Source organism: Protopterus annectens, chromosome 9.part0, assembly GCF_019279795.1.
Source record: "Protopterus annectens isolate FY-2018-M chromosome 9.part0, PAN1.0, whole genome shotgun sequence".
NCBI classification, from domain to species: Eukaryota; Metazoa; Chordata; order Ceratodontiformes; family Protopteridae; genus Protopterus; species Protopterus annectens.
In genome coordinates this window covers 702,896,694-702,910,348 of record NC_056743.1, presented here as the reverse complement: position 1 = coordinate 702,910,348, position 13,655 = coordinate 702,896,694, and the positions used below count along the sequence as shown (strand labels likewise).

General features: G+C 39.9%; 1 protein-coding gene across 4 annotated transcripts in view; it reads right to left on the bottom strand.

The window, feature by feature from the left end:
* Positions 1 to 2,596, bottom strand: part of BRD2 (bromodomain containing 2) — a 1,415,611-nt gene extending 1,413,015 nt beyond the window's left edge. For 2 of the 4 annotated variants that reach the window (XM_044083332.1, XM_044083333.1), the window contains exon 1: positions 2,208 to 2,596. In XM_044083332.1, the coding sequence (XP_043939267.1) occupies positions 2,208 to 2,239 (32 nt within the window). In that variant the 5' untranslated portion in view covers positions 2,240 to 2,596. Of the gene's footprint in view, positions 1 to 484; positions 1,352 to 2,207 lie in introns of those variants that run through there. The other 2 variants (XM_044083331.1, XM_044083334.1) reach the window with 2 other exon arrangements.
* Between the last annotated feature and the right edge of the window lie 11,059 nt (positions 2,597 to 13,655).

Here is a 13,655-nt window from a genome sequence, read left to right as displayed (position 1 = left end):
AAAAGTACCAATGGCACCCAGTTTTAATAGCAAAAGTAGTTCCGCAGGGCTCCACGTAGAAAGAGATTACCACTCCCGAGGTCATATGAACAAGCACCAGTAAAATTCAAGTCCAAGCTCCCAAACTAGCACCCAGTTAATAGCCAAGACCCGCAGCAAGCTTTATCACTGCCTGAAGAAAATGGCGGCGCTGCAGAGCAAAACACCAACTGTAATGCTCAACTTGAATGTAAAGTCTTGACAGTACAGAAATAAAAGACATAACGAGGAATTTACAGAACTACGTTTGCCTTCGGCTGTAAACAAAAATCTTTTGAGTGGCTCCTGGGAGTACAGAAGTACAGCTATAAGTTACTGAATGCCGGTTACTACTGTGTTATGGAAAGGGACGGCACTAAGCTTAAAATACATAATACAACTATTTGTTTTCTTAACAATATCTGTTGTTTTCAATACTATGGCGCTTCCTGTTTCCATTAGCCTCCTTTCCATAGGTGTGTTAATGGTTGTTTCCATTCAGATGAACTGAGATTACACAGCCGTTCAAACCCGTACTGTATCCAGACGACTAGCCAGTAGTGTCGCACCCGTCCGGCTGCCAGTCTTAACGAAATGGCGCGACACCGCCCCCACCCAGTGTAATAAGTATACCACTTCCACACAGTAGCATTCCATTGGCCACAACACACTTGCGTCACTCATATAACATGATCAGTGGTAGTGGTTACACCTCCCATCCATCACGACTAACGTAGGGCAATCTGTAATCCCACCTCAGACACGCAAGTGATTTCTGAAAAGTAAGAGTACAGTAATCAACCGAAAAGTCCTTAGACAAAAGTCGATGTCCAAGCATATCTCCTGTTCCCACGCTAAACGGTAGAAAAGGCAGCCGCAAATAAAGATCCAGCCACACCTACGGACAAACATGCTCTGCCTCGTAATCCATCTTAAAACCTTCCTACAGTTGGCCTACTAGAACATTACGTATGACATTTAAATAATATTGTGCAATCTATTGCGATGTTTTCTTCCATCTACCATGGGGCCCGCGCAATGGTTTTGATGTGCGTGTCTCTGAAATCACGCTTCTCCGCATTTCTCCGGGCAGTACAAATTATGGCCGCCATTTTGTCCGCTGCTAAATTCTCCACTGCGGTAACTGATGTAGACAGTGTGCAACCACGTAGTCTAACACAAAAAAAAATCAGTGAATTTAACTCTAAATTGTTCTGATAAAAAAAATCGCCAAAAAAAGAGTAGACTATATTAAAAAGACCACCCTGTAGTTCCCGTAAAACGAAAACAGTAATGAAATCTCCGTTCAATCTGGACCAAACTAAGTTATTTTGATCGACTAGCCAACCCCCTAAAACAAACGTAAACCATGCCCAAGACTTAGCCTTCGTACTGGGTTGATCAGTAAAAATTCACTCTGCGCGTAATTAGACGCGACCCCATTTTCGAAGATGGCGACCATATTCTTCAGTGACACAGCAAAATGCACATCTCCATCCAGAACAGAAAAAATAAGACTATTCAAGAGACTGCACACAAGTTGTTCATATTCTAAACTAAAAAATCTTTAATTCGACAACATATAACAACCTACATCCAAAAAAGCGTTCTACATAGAAGTGTGCACAATGCCAACAAGTAAATAATTACAAAATCCGTGTAGTGTAAATCGATCCGTAAAAAAAAAAAACGAGACTAATCCCTCTGCGGCTTAAAAAATTAAATTCTAACTACAGTTTTTACTAACCACACAACCCCCAATTATTCAGCATGTTTACATCGTATAGGATGAATTTCTCAGTTTAAAGTAAAACTGATTTAATACTGTAAACACGTAGAACTGTGTTATGCACGAACACACCAATTATAAATACGCATATTTATACATACACAAACATGTATACACAAAATACACACACACATTGTGGTACACTTTTTTCACTTCTTCCAAACTTAAAGCTAACAAGTACGCAATTGAATGTTTACAGCATAAGACAAGGTAAACATGACCCCCAATAGATTATTAACTGTACATCTGGTATCTCTGACATTTAGGCAAAAACTAATTTATTCAACTTTTAAATGATTAGTACAGCAGTGGAACTGGCTATGTCGGTTGGTCGCATACAATCACGTGACATAATCTCAGCCCTGAACAGACTGTGAAAATATATAATAATCAGGCTTACCCCTGGCGTAATTCGTAAGTATCCAAATACATTTCCGCTGTATGCTTCAAAATTTGTTGTAAAATTCCAAATTATATTCCATAAAAATGTAGCATTTAACAAAAAGAGAACAAAGGCCGTACAAAAGGTACGTCAGCAGTTTCAGGATTGGGTGGTGGTCGGTCACGTGACGCCACCTGGAATAAAAATCGATTTTTCCATATTAAACAGTTAAAATTACTCCCTTCGTTTTGTAAGACAGTGTCAAGTAAAACCCTCAAAGTCGATTTCCGTGTATTGATCCATTGCTACAATACTGTTTTGTTCCCGTCGTTTTAAATGCAATGCTCCCCTTAGGCTTTAGTTCGGGTTAAAGTCAGCATGGCTTCCACACCTGGTGCTATGGAGCGCATGTGCGAAAAACGGCAGCATGGTGTTGATACTGCGCATGCGGAGAATTATACAGCAATTGTCTTTGTCTGAAGTTTTGTGACACTGTATCTGTATGTTATTAGTATTATTATTTTTAAAGTTACGCGAGTGCGAGATCTGGTTGACAGTATTGTGAGAGGATACGACTATAGATTAGAACCTTTACATTTATGAGTATGTAACTGTCATGGCTCTCGACCTCCCAAACATGAAAAGTCATACCTCTGGCTTTTAAAAGTCATAGTAGAAGGTCAGTAAGAGGTGGAGCACTTGCTTATTACTCATAAATAGAAGGGTTTTATCGCTAGTCCTTGTGTGGTCTTAGTTTATGTGTTTTATAAAGTATATACTCAAATAGGTTTGACTTTATCATGTAAATCTAAGGAACAAAATCACTTGTATGACACTAATACATAAACTGATAAAGCAAGTACGTGTGAGTATTGTGGATATGTGCATATAGAGCTGCATAAAACATGCAATTGTTTTTCCAGTAAAGATGTAGATACTTTGTAAAATGTGAAAGGATGTATAGAATATACAATCACCCGTAACAATTCTGTGTTAAGTAAATATTTCTAAGTGTTGCCTGTATCTGGATACCCTTGAAAGAACTCCTTCAGAACTCAGATCATCAGTCATTCAGTAGAAGATTGTGCTTTCCTCTCTAAGTATTATTCGAGCTGCTGTGGGGAAGAGGCACTGTCTTTTTCAATCAATAGTGAGCCGAGCTCAAGCCTGTGGACTTTACCTGTTTTGTTATTTGCAACCCAGATGTGGGTGTTTTAGATTGTTCTTTGTTAGATTACTGCTGCAGAAGCTTAACCTATATGGGATGCCTTCCAACAATCGGCCCCTCCGTTTAGCCTGCCTCCAAAGCTTTTAGGGTACCATAGCTGCCACCTGTGCCAGAACTTAGAAAATAAATGATAGTTATGATGCCTAACTTAAGAACTATCTTACCATCAAAATGTATAGTCTGTTTCAATATTTGGAGGTACACCATTTGTCCATTTTCCTAGCTGGACAGTTACGTTTCCTGTGTGAATTTCCTTCCATTTTTTTTTCTTTGTTAAAGCCTACCAGAAAAAGCTGTGCATGGTATTTCTGTAGCCCCAGTTCAACAGTTTCCTGTATAGAGGCCTTCCCCCTCCCCTTGTTGCTTTTTCATAAATTACACTGTGATTTTAGCTGTATTTATCCCTATTAGTTTTTTTTCTCCATAAGGAGATTGCTTTTCCTAATCCTGCCATTTTTTAAGAATCCTTCTGTGGATTCAGCATGAACATGGGCCATAGTAAATGGTTTCATCCTGCCACAGTCTACACGAAAAGACACATTACTAGGACAGCTTTGGTTTTCAGTCCAGCTTCTGTGCCTCAACCACTGGTTAATGACTCCAGCGTGACCAAGAGTTATTTCTCAGACCATTTATATTTTCTCTTGATTGCTCTGATGTTGCTTCTCAGGCAGCCACTAAGGAGCAGGAGGCTGGCACATCCTCTGCAGCTTTTTTTACCCTTGTTTTAACAGAACCATCTTTCACCCTTGTTGGCACTGGGTAAGGGACTGGAAGATATTGCTCTTGTTACACTTGGACTGTTTGAATTAAGTGGTTGATCTTAGTACAAGGTAAGGCCTTCTTTGTTTGTTGATTTAATTACAACCTTAAGGGAAATTATCTGTGGCAAGACCAGTTGCTGGGGGGGGTTTGAAGCCTAGGATATTATGCTAACAGGCAAGTACGCTGTTTGTAAAGAGATGCTGAGGCAATTTTAGTATTAAGTTTTGCCTGTAGCAACAGATTGAAATGTTAGTATTTTTAATCTTATTTCAAATATGTTTCAAACATGCTAGTACTTAAAGTTGTCTGTGGAAGTCAAAGGAGTGTTTGAACACAGTGGATGATCTTAGAACAATGTGAAGTCGTCTTTGTTTGTTTGTCAATTGCAGGATTTAAGGGAATTATCAATGGTAAGAACAGTTTGCTGTTCTGAAGCCTAGGTGATTACTATACTTAGAGGCAAGTAACTGGTTTTGGAAGCAGGACTGATTTGAATTAAAAATTTTACATGTAATAATTTTTAATTAAGTTTTTATCTTAATGATAAAAACAGGCTAGTAATTAAGATTGCTAAATAAGAGATTACATAAATCCACAGTGGAGTATCAAGAAAGTTTTAAAGGGTTTTAATCGTGTTTTTATTGAGTTAGTCGAAGTGCAAGGCAGCTGAGGCCTACGAGGACCGCATGGCTGGCCCAGGGAGTTGAGGCCTACAGGCAGTCACATGGCAGGGCCTGTGAGCTGAGGCCTGCAGGAAGCCACATGGCAGGGCCTGTGAGCTGAGGCCTGCAGGAAGCCGCATGGCAGGGCCTGTGAGCTGAGGCCTGCAGGAAGCCACATGGCAGGGTCTGTGAGCTGGGACCTGAGGAAGACACGTGGCAGGGCCTGAGAGCTGTAGCTAGCAGAAAGCTACAGTATACAAAAGCCCATGCTTGTATTTGTGTTTTAGTTATTAATTTTCCTGAATAGAACTCAGTTCTAAACTGTGGTAGCGTAAGCAGTAATGGCTTTTTTTTGCGGCCAAGTAACAGAGTTTTATATCCATTTTACTCTTTACTGGTGTTAAATTCATTAAGGAAGAAGGAAAAGGAGATTTAGTATAATCAGTTTGGTTGGTGAAACACAAACTTATTTAAAGCACATTCCTATTTATATAATAATAATAATAATAATAAAAAACGACATAGGCTAATGTGTATGTTTTGTGTTTTCACTGATTAGATGGATCCACAAATGCAAACACAAATGCAGACCTTGCTGAGCATAAAAGGGAGATCATAGTGGGAGGATCTGTTTCACCAGACAGTAGGGTCAGGGCAGGTGCCTCGAGCAGTTAATGTTCAACCTGCGGGTACCCTGATCCTCAAGCAGGACCCAGCTCAGGATCCCAAATGTTAGTCGGAGGAAACGGGAAAGAGGATGGTCAGGACAGGAATGCTGGAAATGCTCGGAAGCATAAGGATAAGAAGAAACACTGCAAAAAGCACAAGAGGGAGGGTAAGAATATGCCTATTATGGATCAGAAGTGTTTGCAGTGGTTACAAAGCCAATGTATATTAGATGAGGAATTAATGTACTATGAATCTTTGCCTGCAGAACACTGCAAGGTTAATCAAATGAGTTCGCAGCATCAAGATACTGTGAGGGACATGGTCGGGCTTGACAATAAGCAGACAGCAGAGGACTCCAAGCCAGCCATAACAGTGGGGGGCTCCATGGCTGGAAATGGGTGTCCCCAAACTAACAATGCACTTTTAGATCAAATGGGAGCCTTGTTAGCACAACTCAAAGGTTAAACAGGACGATGAAAAATTAATGCGACAAGGGGACAATGGCCAGACTGTACTGGAAGGGGGGAGGGGAGACTCGCAGCTTGTTAAGTACTGTGGTGCAGTTACAGTAGACTTGCCACTAGGTTTTCATTAAAGTGAAACAGCAGATTGCAAGTGGGGAATATGTGGATATATTTTCATTGTTGAACAGGGAGGATGAAGAAAAGGAAAGAGATAAAGATGGCAGGGTTGAATATTCATTAGCCAAAAAAAAAAGGAGATTACAAGTAAGAAGAACATGGGAAAACTGGGTGATCGGTTACTCTATTTATGCTCAAATTTTAGGTGATAGATGTCCTACCAAAGCAAAAGACATATGGACGCACTTTAATAGGGTAACCACGATGCACTTTGCTCAAGGGGGCCACATATGGTTGAGGTATAATGAGGACTACAGAAAGATGAGGCAGTCATACCCAGAGAAGTCTTGGGCATGGATGGATTTGGGGCTTTTGTGCTGGCTAGATACAAGCGGAGATGCAGCAACAACAGATTGTGGTTTTCCTGTTAATCAAAATGGGTATAACACTTATAAGTTTGGTTTAACAACAGACAACCAATGGGACAGAACAGGCAGGGGTGCTGGGAAGTGTTATCAGTACAACTTCAGTCAGTGTCGAAATCAACTTCAGTGTAGATTTAGGCATCAATGCATGGCTTGTGGTAAGGTAAACCATCCAGCCAAGGCTTGTTTTCATCTCTCAAGCCCCCAGAACAAAAGTTTTTACCCACCCACCCCCTTTAAAGGGTACGCAGTTCCATCTCCCAACACCCATAAAAGGGGATATTTTAAGGGAATGGCTCAAAGCGTATCCAGATAGAGAAGCAGCAGCATTACTAGAAGAGGGGTTCACCAAGGGCTTCAGGATACCAGCAAAAGGTAGGAAGCAAGGGGTTTTGGTCAAGAACTTGAAGTCCGCAGAAGAGCATCCGGACATAGTTAGAGCAAAGATAAATAAAGAATTGGAAGCAGGCAGACTGGCCAGCCCATTTCCATGCCACCAAGAAGAGCATTTAAGGTTTCTCCTATTGGCGTAGTACCCAAAAAGAAGCCAGGTGAATTTTGGCTCATTCACCACTTATCCTATCCACAGTGGAATTCAGTAAATGATTACATAAATGGGATAAGAACATCAGTGCATTATGCTTCCTTTGATGAAGCGGTTAAGAAAGTCAAGGTGAAGGGAAGAGGGGCCCTTATGGCAAAATCTGACATAGAGTCTGCTTTCAGACTTTTACCCATTGCTTCTAAAGACCAAGGGTGGTTAGGTTTGGCATTCGAAGGCCAATATTACATAGATAAATGCATGCCTATGGGTTGTTCAATAGCATGTGCCACTTTTGAGAAATTCAGTTCCTTCTTACACTGGTTGGTGGCTCAGCAGGTAGAGGAAGACAGTTGTTCATTATTTGGATGACTTTCTATTCATTGGGAAGGAGGACATAGGGAAATGTCAACAAGCATTGGATACATTCCAACAGATTTGCAAGGAGTTAGGGGTGCCACTAGCAATGGATAAAACAGAGGGCCCGACGAACAGATTGGCTTTCCTGTGTATAGAGATTGATAGCTTGAATGGTCAGTGCAGGCTTCCTATTGACAAGGTGCAGAAATTACGGCTACTCTTAAGTCAAGTGCTAATACAGAATAAGATGACCCTTAAACAGTTACAAGAATTAGTAGGGTTAATGAATTGTGCATGCAGAGTGATTCCTGTAAGGCGCTCATTTATGAGGGGCTTGGCTGCTAAGGGGTCAGGGTGCACAAAGCCACACCACCGGATTAGGATCACACAAGGTATGAAGGAGGATCTAGGTGGGTGGTGGAGTTTTTTTATCAGACTACAATGGGATAGCAATTTGGCAGGAGAGAGACCATCTACCTCCTGTTCAGTTGTTTACAGATTCAGCGGGGGGAATTGGCTTTGGGGTTTATTTTCAAGATCACTGGTTCAGCATAGCCTGGCTGACTCGAGTGAAAAACAGGGTAGACATTTCAATCGCAGATATGGAATTCTTCCCAGTAGTGGTGGCATTGGAAATTTGGGGAGCACAAATGAAAGACAGAGTGGTTTGGTTGCATTCTGACAACAATAGTGTAGTGCATATAGTCAATAATCAGCTGGGGGAAAAGGGGTATTAGGTAGGATGATGAGATATTTTACATTTAAGTGCTTGACATTTAATGTGACAGTTAAAGCACAACACATTCTCGGCATCGATAACTCATTGGCAGATTCCCTTTCTCGTTTGCAGTGGCCCCGTTTCTGGTTGCTGGCCCCAAGGGCGAGTCCTTCTCTGACACCACTGCCAGTTCAATTATGGGCCTTATGGACAGACGACAATGGTTGCTAATGTGTAATTCTCTCGGTGGAAGAACAAGGGGAATATACAATAAATATATACAGCAGTTCTTGCAAACCAGAATAGCCAGAGGCTGGGAATCCATTTGGCCTATTCCACCTCACCAAATCAGGTCTTACATCATGGTAATGAAAGAAAAAGGTTGGAGTCTGGGAAGAGCGAGAAGCACATTGTCAGCCTTGAATTGGTTTCATCAGGCTTTGGGTTTGAAGGATCTACCTAACACTTTCCAAGTATGCACAATGTTTAAAGGTTGTGGAAAACAAACACCCAAGAGGCTTGATAAGAGTTACCCCATAGGTCCAGCTGTATTAATCAAGCTATGGGTTGCTGTTTCAGAGGTTTGTTTCTCTTCTTATGAGGTATCATTATTTAAAGCTGCCTTTTTGCTGGCTTTTTGTGGGGCATTCAGATGGTCGGAAATTGTCCAATCGAGCAAGAAAAGCCAGGGGACAGTACTGCCTTTATAATATGTACACCTGGATTTGGGTAGTTACCCCAGAGGGATTAGAATGGAATGTGACTAAAGTGATACTGGAGTTCCACAGTTATAGGGGTGTGTTAGGTGGTCCATTTTTCTGCCATCAGCAAGGTGAACCACTTATACATTATCAGGTGAGAGCAGTTTTAAAGCAGGCAGTTAAGCTGATGGGCTTGGACACAAGTAGGTATACATTGCATTCTTTTCGGATAGGTGCAGCCTCATACGCACATGCAATGGGGGCGTCACAGGCTGACATTATGAGGATGGGTAGGTGGAAATCCAAGGCTTATAAAAGTTATGTAAGGTGTAAACAACTCTAACTCTTGTTCATTGCATTTCAGCAGACACATCCGCAGAACAGAAATACATCTGGATAGTTGGCCATTCCTTTGTTCGGAGACTCCACCTCTGGGTGCAGAGCAGGCCGGGCTTATCCTTCCAAAGAGAATGAGCTTCAGGCAAAACAGTTTGGTATGGCATGTCAGGAATGCGGTAGCACCAGCTTAGTACAGTAATGCAACAAGCAGCGAGAAGTGGTAAACCTCCTGCAGCCATCGTGTTACACCTAGGGGGCAATGACATTGGTCAACAACCAATAAAATATTTAATTAGTTAAGTGGTATGAGAAATTAATTGCATTCATGAGTGCTGGCCACAAGCCATTATTTATTGGTCAGAAGTGGTACAGAGAAAAAGATGGAAAGGGGGTAGGTCCATAAAAGCTGTGGAAAGAATGAGACAGAAAATTAATAATTCTATGAGACAGAGAATTAATAATTCTATGGATAAGATTTTAAAGGCCATTAAGGGGTTGTACATTCCCCACTCTGGCATTCGGGTCTGGTGGCCGGATAGGTATGAGAAAGATGGGGGTCATTTATCGGAAGAAGGTTCACAGATATTTTACAAGGAATTACAGGCAGGTCTAGCTCTGACGGGCATTCACCTAGAGTAGATTGAGATGTGCTGGCGGAAGGGAGGAACATTCCTCCCTTCTGTGGCGGAAGGCAGGAAAGGTAAGGGAGGCCAAGGTAAGGGGGGGGGTCACAGTACTCTTCAGCTGGACCTTCCACGGGCCAGACAGCCCCAAGGGATTGTTGCCAGGTGACTTATCATCCCGGCAATGCCCCCTTGGCAGATTGTAAGGTTTCCTTTGAAGGCATTTAGCCGAGGTACCAGAAGAATAAATTGTTGCAGCATCCCAGATCCTGTGGTTGGTTTATTATTCAGATTGTAAGGTGGCCCAGAAGAATTGTGATGAACTGTGAAAAAGTTGTTATGAAATGGGTATGATGCATAAAAAAAGGCCGGATATCGACAGTGCTCTCTGTTGCCCTGTAGGTTTAGGGGAATGCTATGAAAGAAATAAATGGCCTCCCTGATATTTCTGCCTTGTGCACATCTCATAATAATTGGCTTCTATTAGAGAAAAAGTAATTGACAATGATTGGCAATAAACACATGGCTGCAGCCATTTAATCCATCTGAAGTCTCTGTGTTATTATTTACCTGCTTGGTTACCTTGATTTGTTAGACATGGAATTTGAGGCATATGTTCCCAATGATGCAATGCAATGACAATGTGCTGAGCTGGCTCTGTATGTATGTGTGTGTGTGTGTGTGTGTGTGTGTATATATATATATATATATATATATATCTCAATACTTGATTCAAATCATTAATGGAAATATGAACAATGTGTTGGATTTGCGGAGCTGAACAATGTGATGAATGCTTAAATACCATGCATGGTTATTCCGTAAGCATCTATGGTAAGAGATCTGTAAGTAGGTATGAATTTAGTTTTTGTAAAAAAGACAGGTAGAGCTGTACCTATCTCAGACAAATGAGTATGTAACTGACATGGCTCTTGACCTCCCAAATATGAAAAGCTATACCTCTGGCTTTTGAAAAATCATAGTAGAAGGTCAGTAAGAGATGGCGCACTTTCTTATTACTCATAAATAGAACGGTTTTATCACTAGTCCTTGTGTGGTCTTAGTTTATGTGTTTTATAAAGTATATACTCAAACAGGTTTGACTTTATCATGTAAATCTAAGGAACAAAATCACTTATATAACACTTATACATAAACTGATACAGCAAGTACTTGTGAATATTGTGGATATGTGCATATAGAGCTGCATAAAACATGCAATTGTTTTTCCAGTAAAGATGTAGATACTTTGTATATTCTATACATCCTTTCACATTTTACAATCACCCCCATAACAATTCTGTGTTAAGTAAATATTTCCAAGTGTTGCCTGTATCTGGATACCCTTCAAAGAACTCCTTCAGAACTCAGATCATCAGTCATTCGATAGAAGATTGTGCTTTCCTCTCTAAGCATTCTTTGAGCTGCTGTGGGGAAGAGACACTGTCTGCTTCAATCATCGGTGAGCAGAGCTTTGTTATTTGCAACCCAGATGTGGGTGTTTTAGATTGTTCTGTGTTAGATTACTGCTGCAGAAGCTTAAGATGTATGGGATGCCTTCCAGCAATCGGCCCCTCCTTTTAGCCTGCCTCCAAAGCTTTTAGGGCACCATAGCTGCCACCTGTGTAAGAACATAGAAAATAAATGATAGTTATGATGCCTAACTTAAGAACTTTTTTATCATCAAAATGTATAGTCTGTTTCAATATGTCCATTTTCCTAGCTGGACAGTTAAGTTCCCTGTGTGAATTTCCTTCCATTTTTTTTCTTTGTTAAAGCCTACCAGAAAAAGCAGTGCATGGTATTTCTGTAGCCGCAGTTCAACGGTTTCCTGTATAGAGGCCTCCCCCTCCCCTTGTTGCTTTTTCATAAATTACACTGTGATTTCAGGTGTATTTATCCCTATTAGTTTTTTTCTCCATAAGGGGATTGCTTTTCCTAATCCTGCCATTTTTTAGGAATCCTTCTGTGGATTCAGCATGAACATGGGCCATAGTAAATGGTTTCATCCTGCCACAGTCTACACGAAAAGACACATTACTAGGACAGCTTTGGTTTTCAGTCCAGCTTCTGTGCCTCAACCACTGGTTAATGACTCCAGCGTGACCAAGAGTTATTTCTCAGACCATTTATATTTTTCTCTTGATTGCTCTGACGTTGCTCCTCAGGCAGCCACTAAGGAGCAGGAGGCTGGCACATCCTCTGCAGCTGTTTTTTTTACCCTTGTTTTAACAGAAAGAAACACGCCAAAAGCCAGCACCAATAGTTCCAAATCCCAATCTTTATTGAAAGTTAACTAGTGCAACATAAGCACTATAATAACAGCTCGATCCTCATACTAGTTTCGGAAAAGACCTTCTTCAGTGAGGAAGAAAGACAAAAAGACAACTCACTGATAAGCATGGATGCTTATAAATAATTCGGGACCAATGAAAAACAGGAGCACATAATTTATGTGCATACATAATGAATAACAAATGGTTGAAAAACTAAATGCATCTCTATAAGCAATATATGTCATTTGAATTCAATCAAAGGCATAAATTCCATGAAGTATGAAAAAATAAAAATATATGAAAATAAACACTGTCAGTTGAGCTTCCATGTCTATAAATACGAAGTATGACAAAACAGTGTCTCATACTTGTAAAAAATATATATGATACATAGCCAAAAAATACTATGACAGATATATAAGCTGTCTATAATATGTCTGACAACATATGAACAACAATATCTCATGCTTGCTGCACATATATAATGCATAACACCAAAACACAGTGACCAGTATATACACTATCTCTGGCATGTTAGGGAAAAATACCTAACATACAATGTGAATAATATGTTATAAAAAATATTTTTTGTATAAGAAAATTATTATTTGTATTAAAAAATTTTATTATGTGGATTCCATAATCGTCAGAGAGTGGGCACAATAACCAGTGTAACAATGCAATAAACCTATGTGAGGCTAATAATTGACAAAAGGTCAAAAATGTATACCAATCAAGAATAAAAGGCTCTTATAATAATCCTGGAATGTATGATGTCCTGGCCAACTATGAAATACAAAAGTGAGGCATGTTGTGGGTATCATATACATCACATAATATCGGAGCCTAAATTGGTTCTTTAAATTGACCCATACCCTATATAAATACCTATACCTGAGCAGTATGGTATAAAAAATGAAATTAGGTCACATGTTGGCAATAATGTAAGCACCAGACATAATAAACAGAAAGGAGTAATGTACAACATAACTCCAATTTCTGATATGATATAATATACTAATACAAAATGTATCTTGGTGTTAATACTGAATGGCCAACTATAAAACACAAAAATGATACATACTAATCGTATCATATGATCCACATAATTATGGGGCCAAAGTTCAGTCTTAAATTGACCCATGCCATATAGCTGAACAATCTGGTATACAAAATAAAGTTAGGTCATATGCTGGCAATAATTTAAACACCTCATATTGAATACAGACCGTGGTAGTGTATAGCATAGCTCCAATTACTAATCAGATATGATATACCACTACAAAAAGTAACTTGGTATCTATATAAAGTGGTTGTCTTATAATAATAAAGAAAACCATCAAACGGGTATATACATGTAATAACAATGATAATGCCCAATAATAGATGACCAATAAAACAGATATTTTCTTATACAAAAAAATATTTTTTATAACATATTATTCACATTGTATGTTAGGTATTTTTTCCTTAACATGCCAGAGATAGTGTATACACTGGTCACTGTGTTTTGGTGTTATGCATTATATATGTGCAGTAAGCATGAGATATTGTTGTTCATATGTTGTCAGACATATT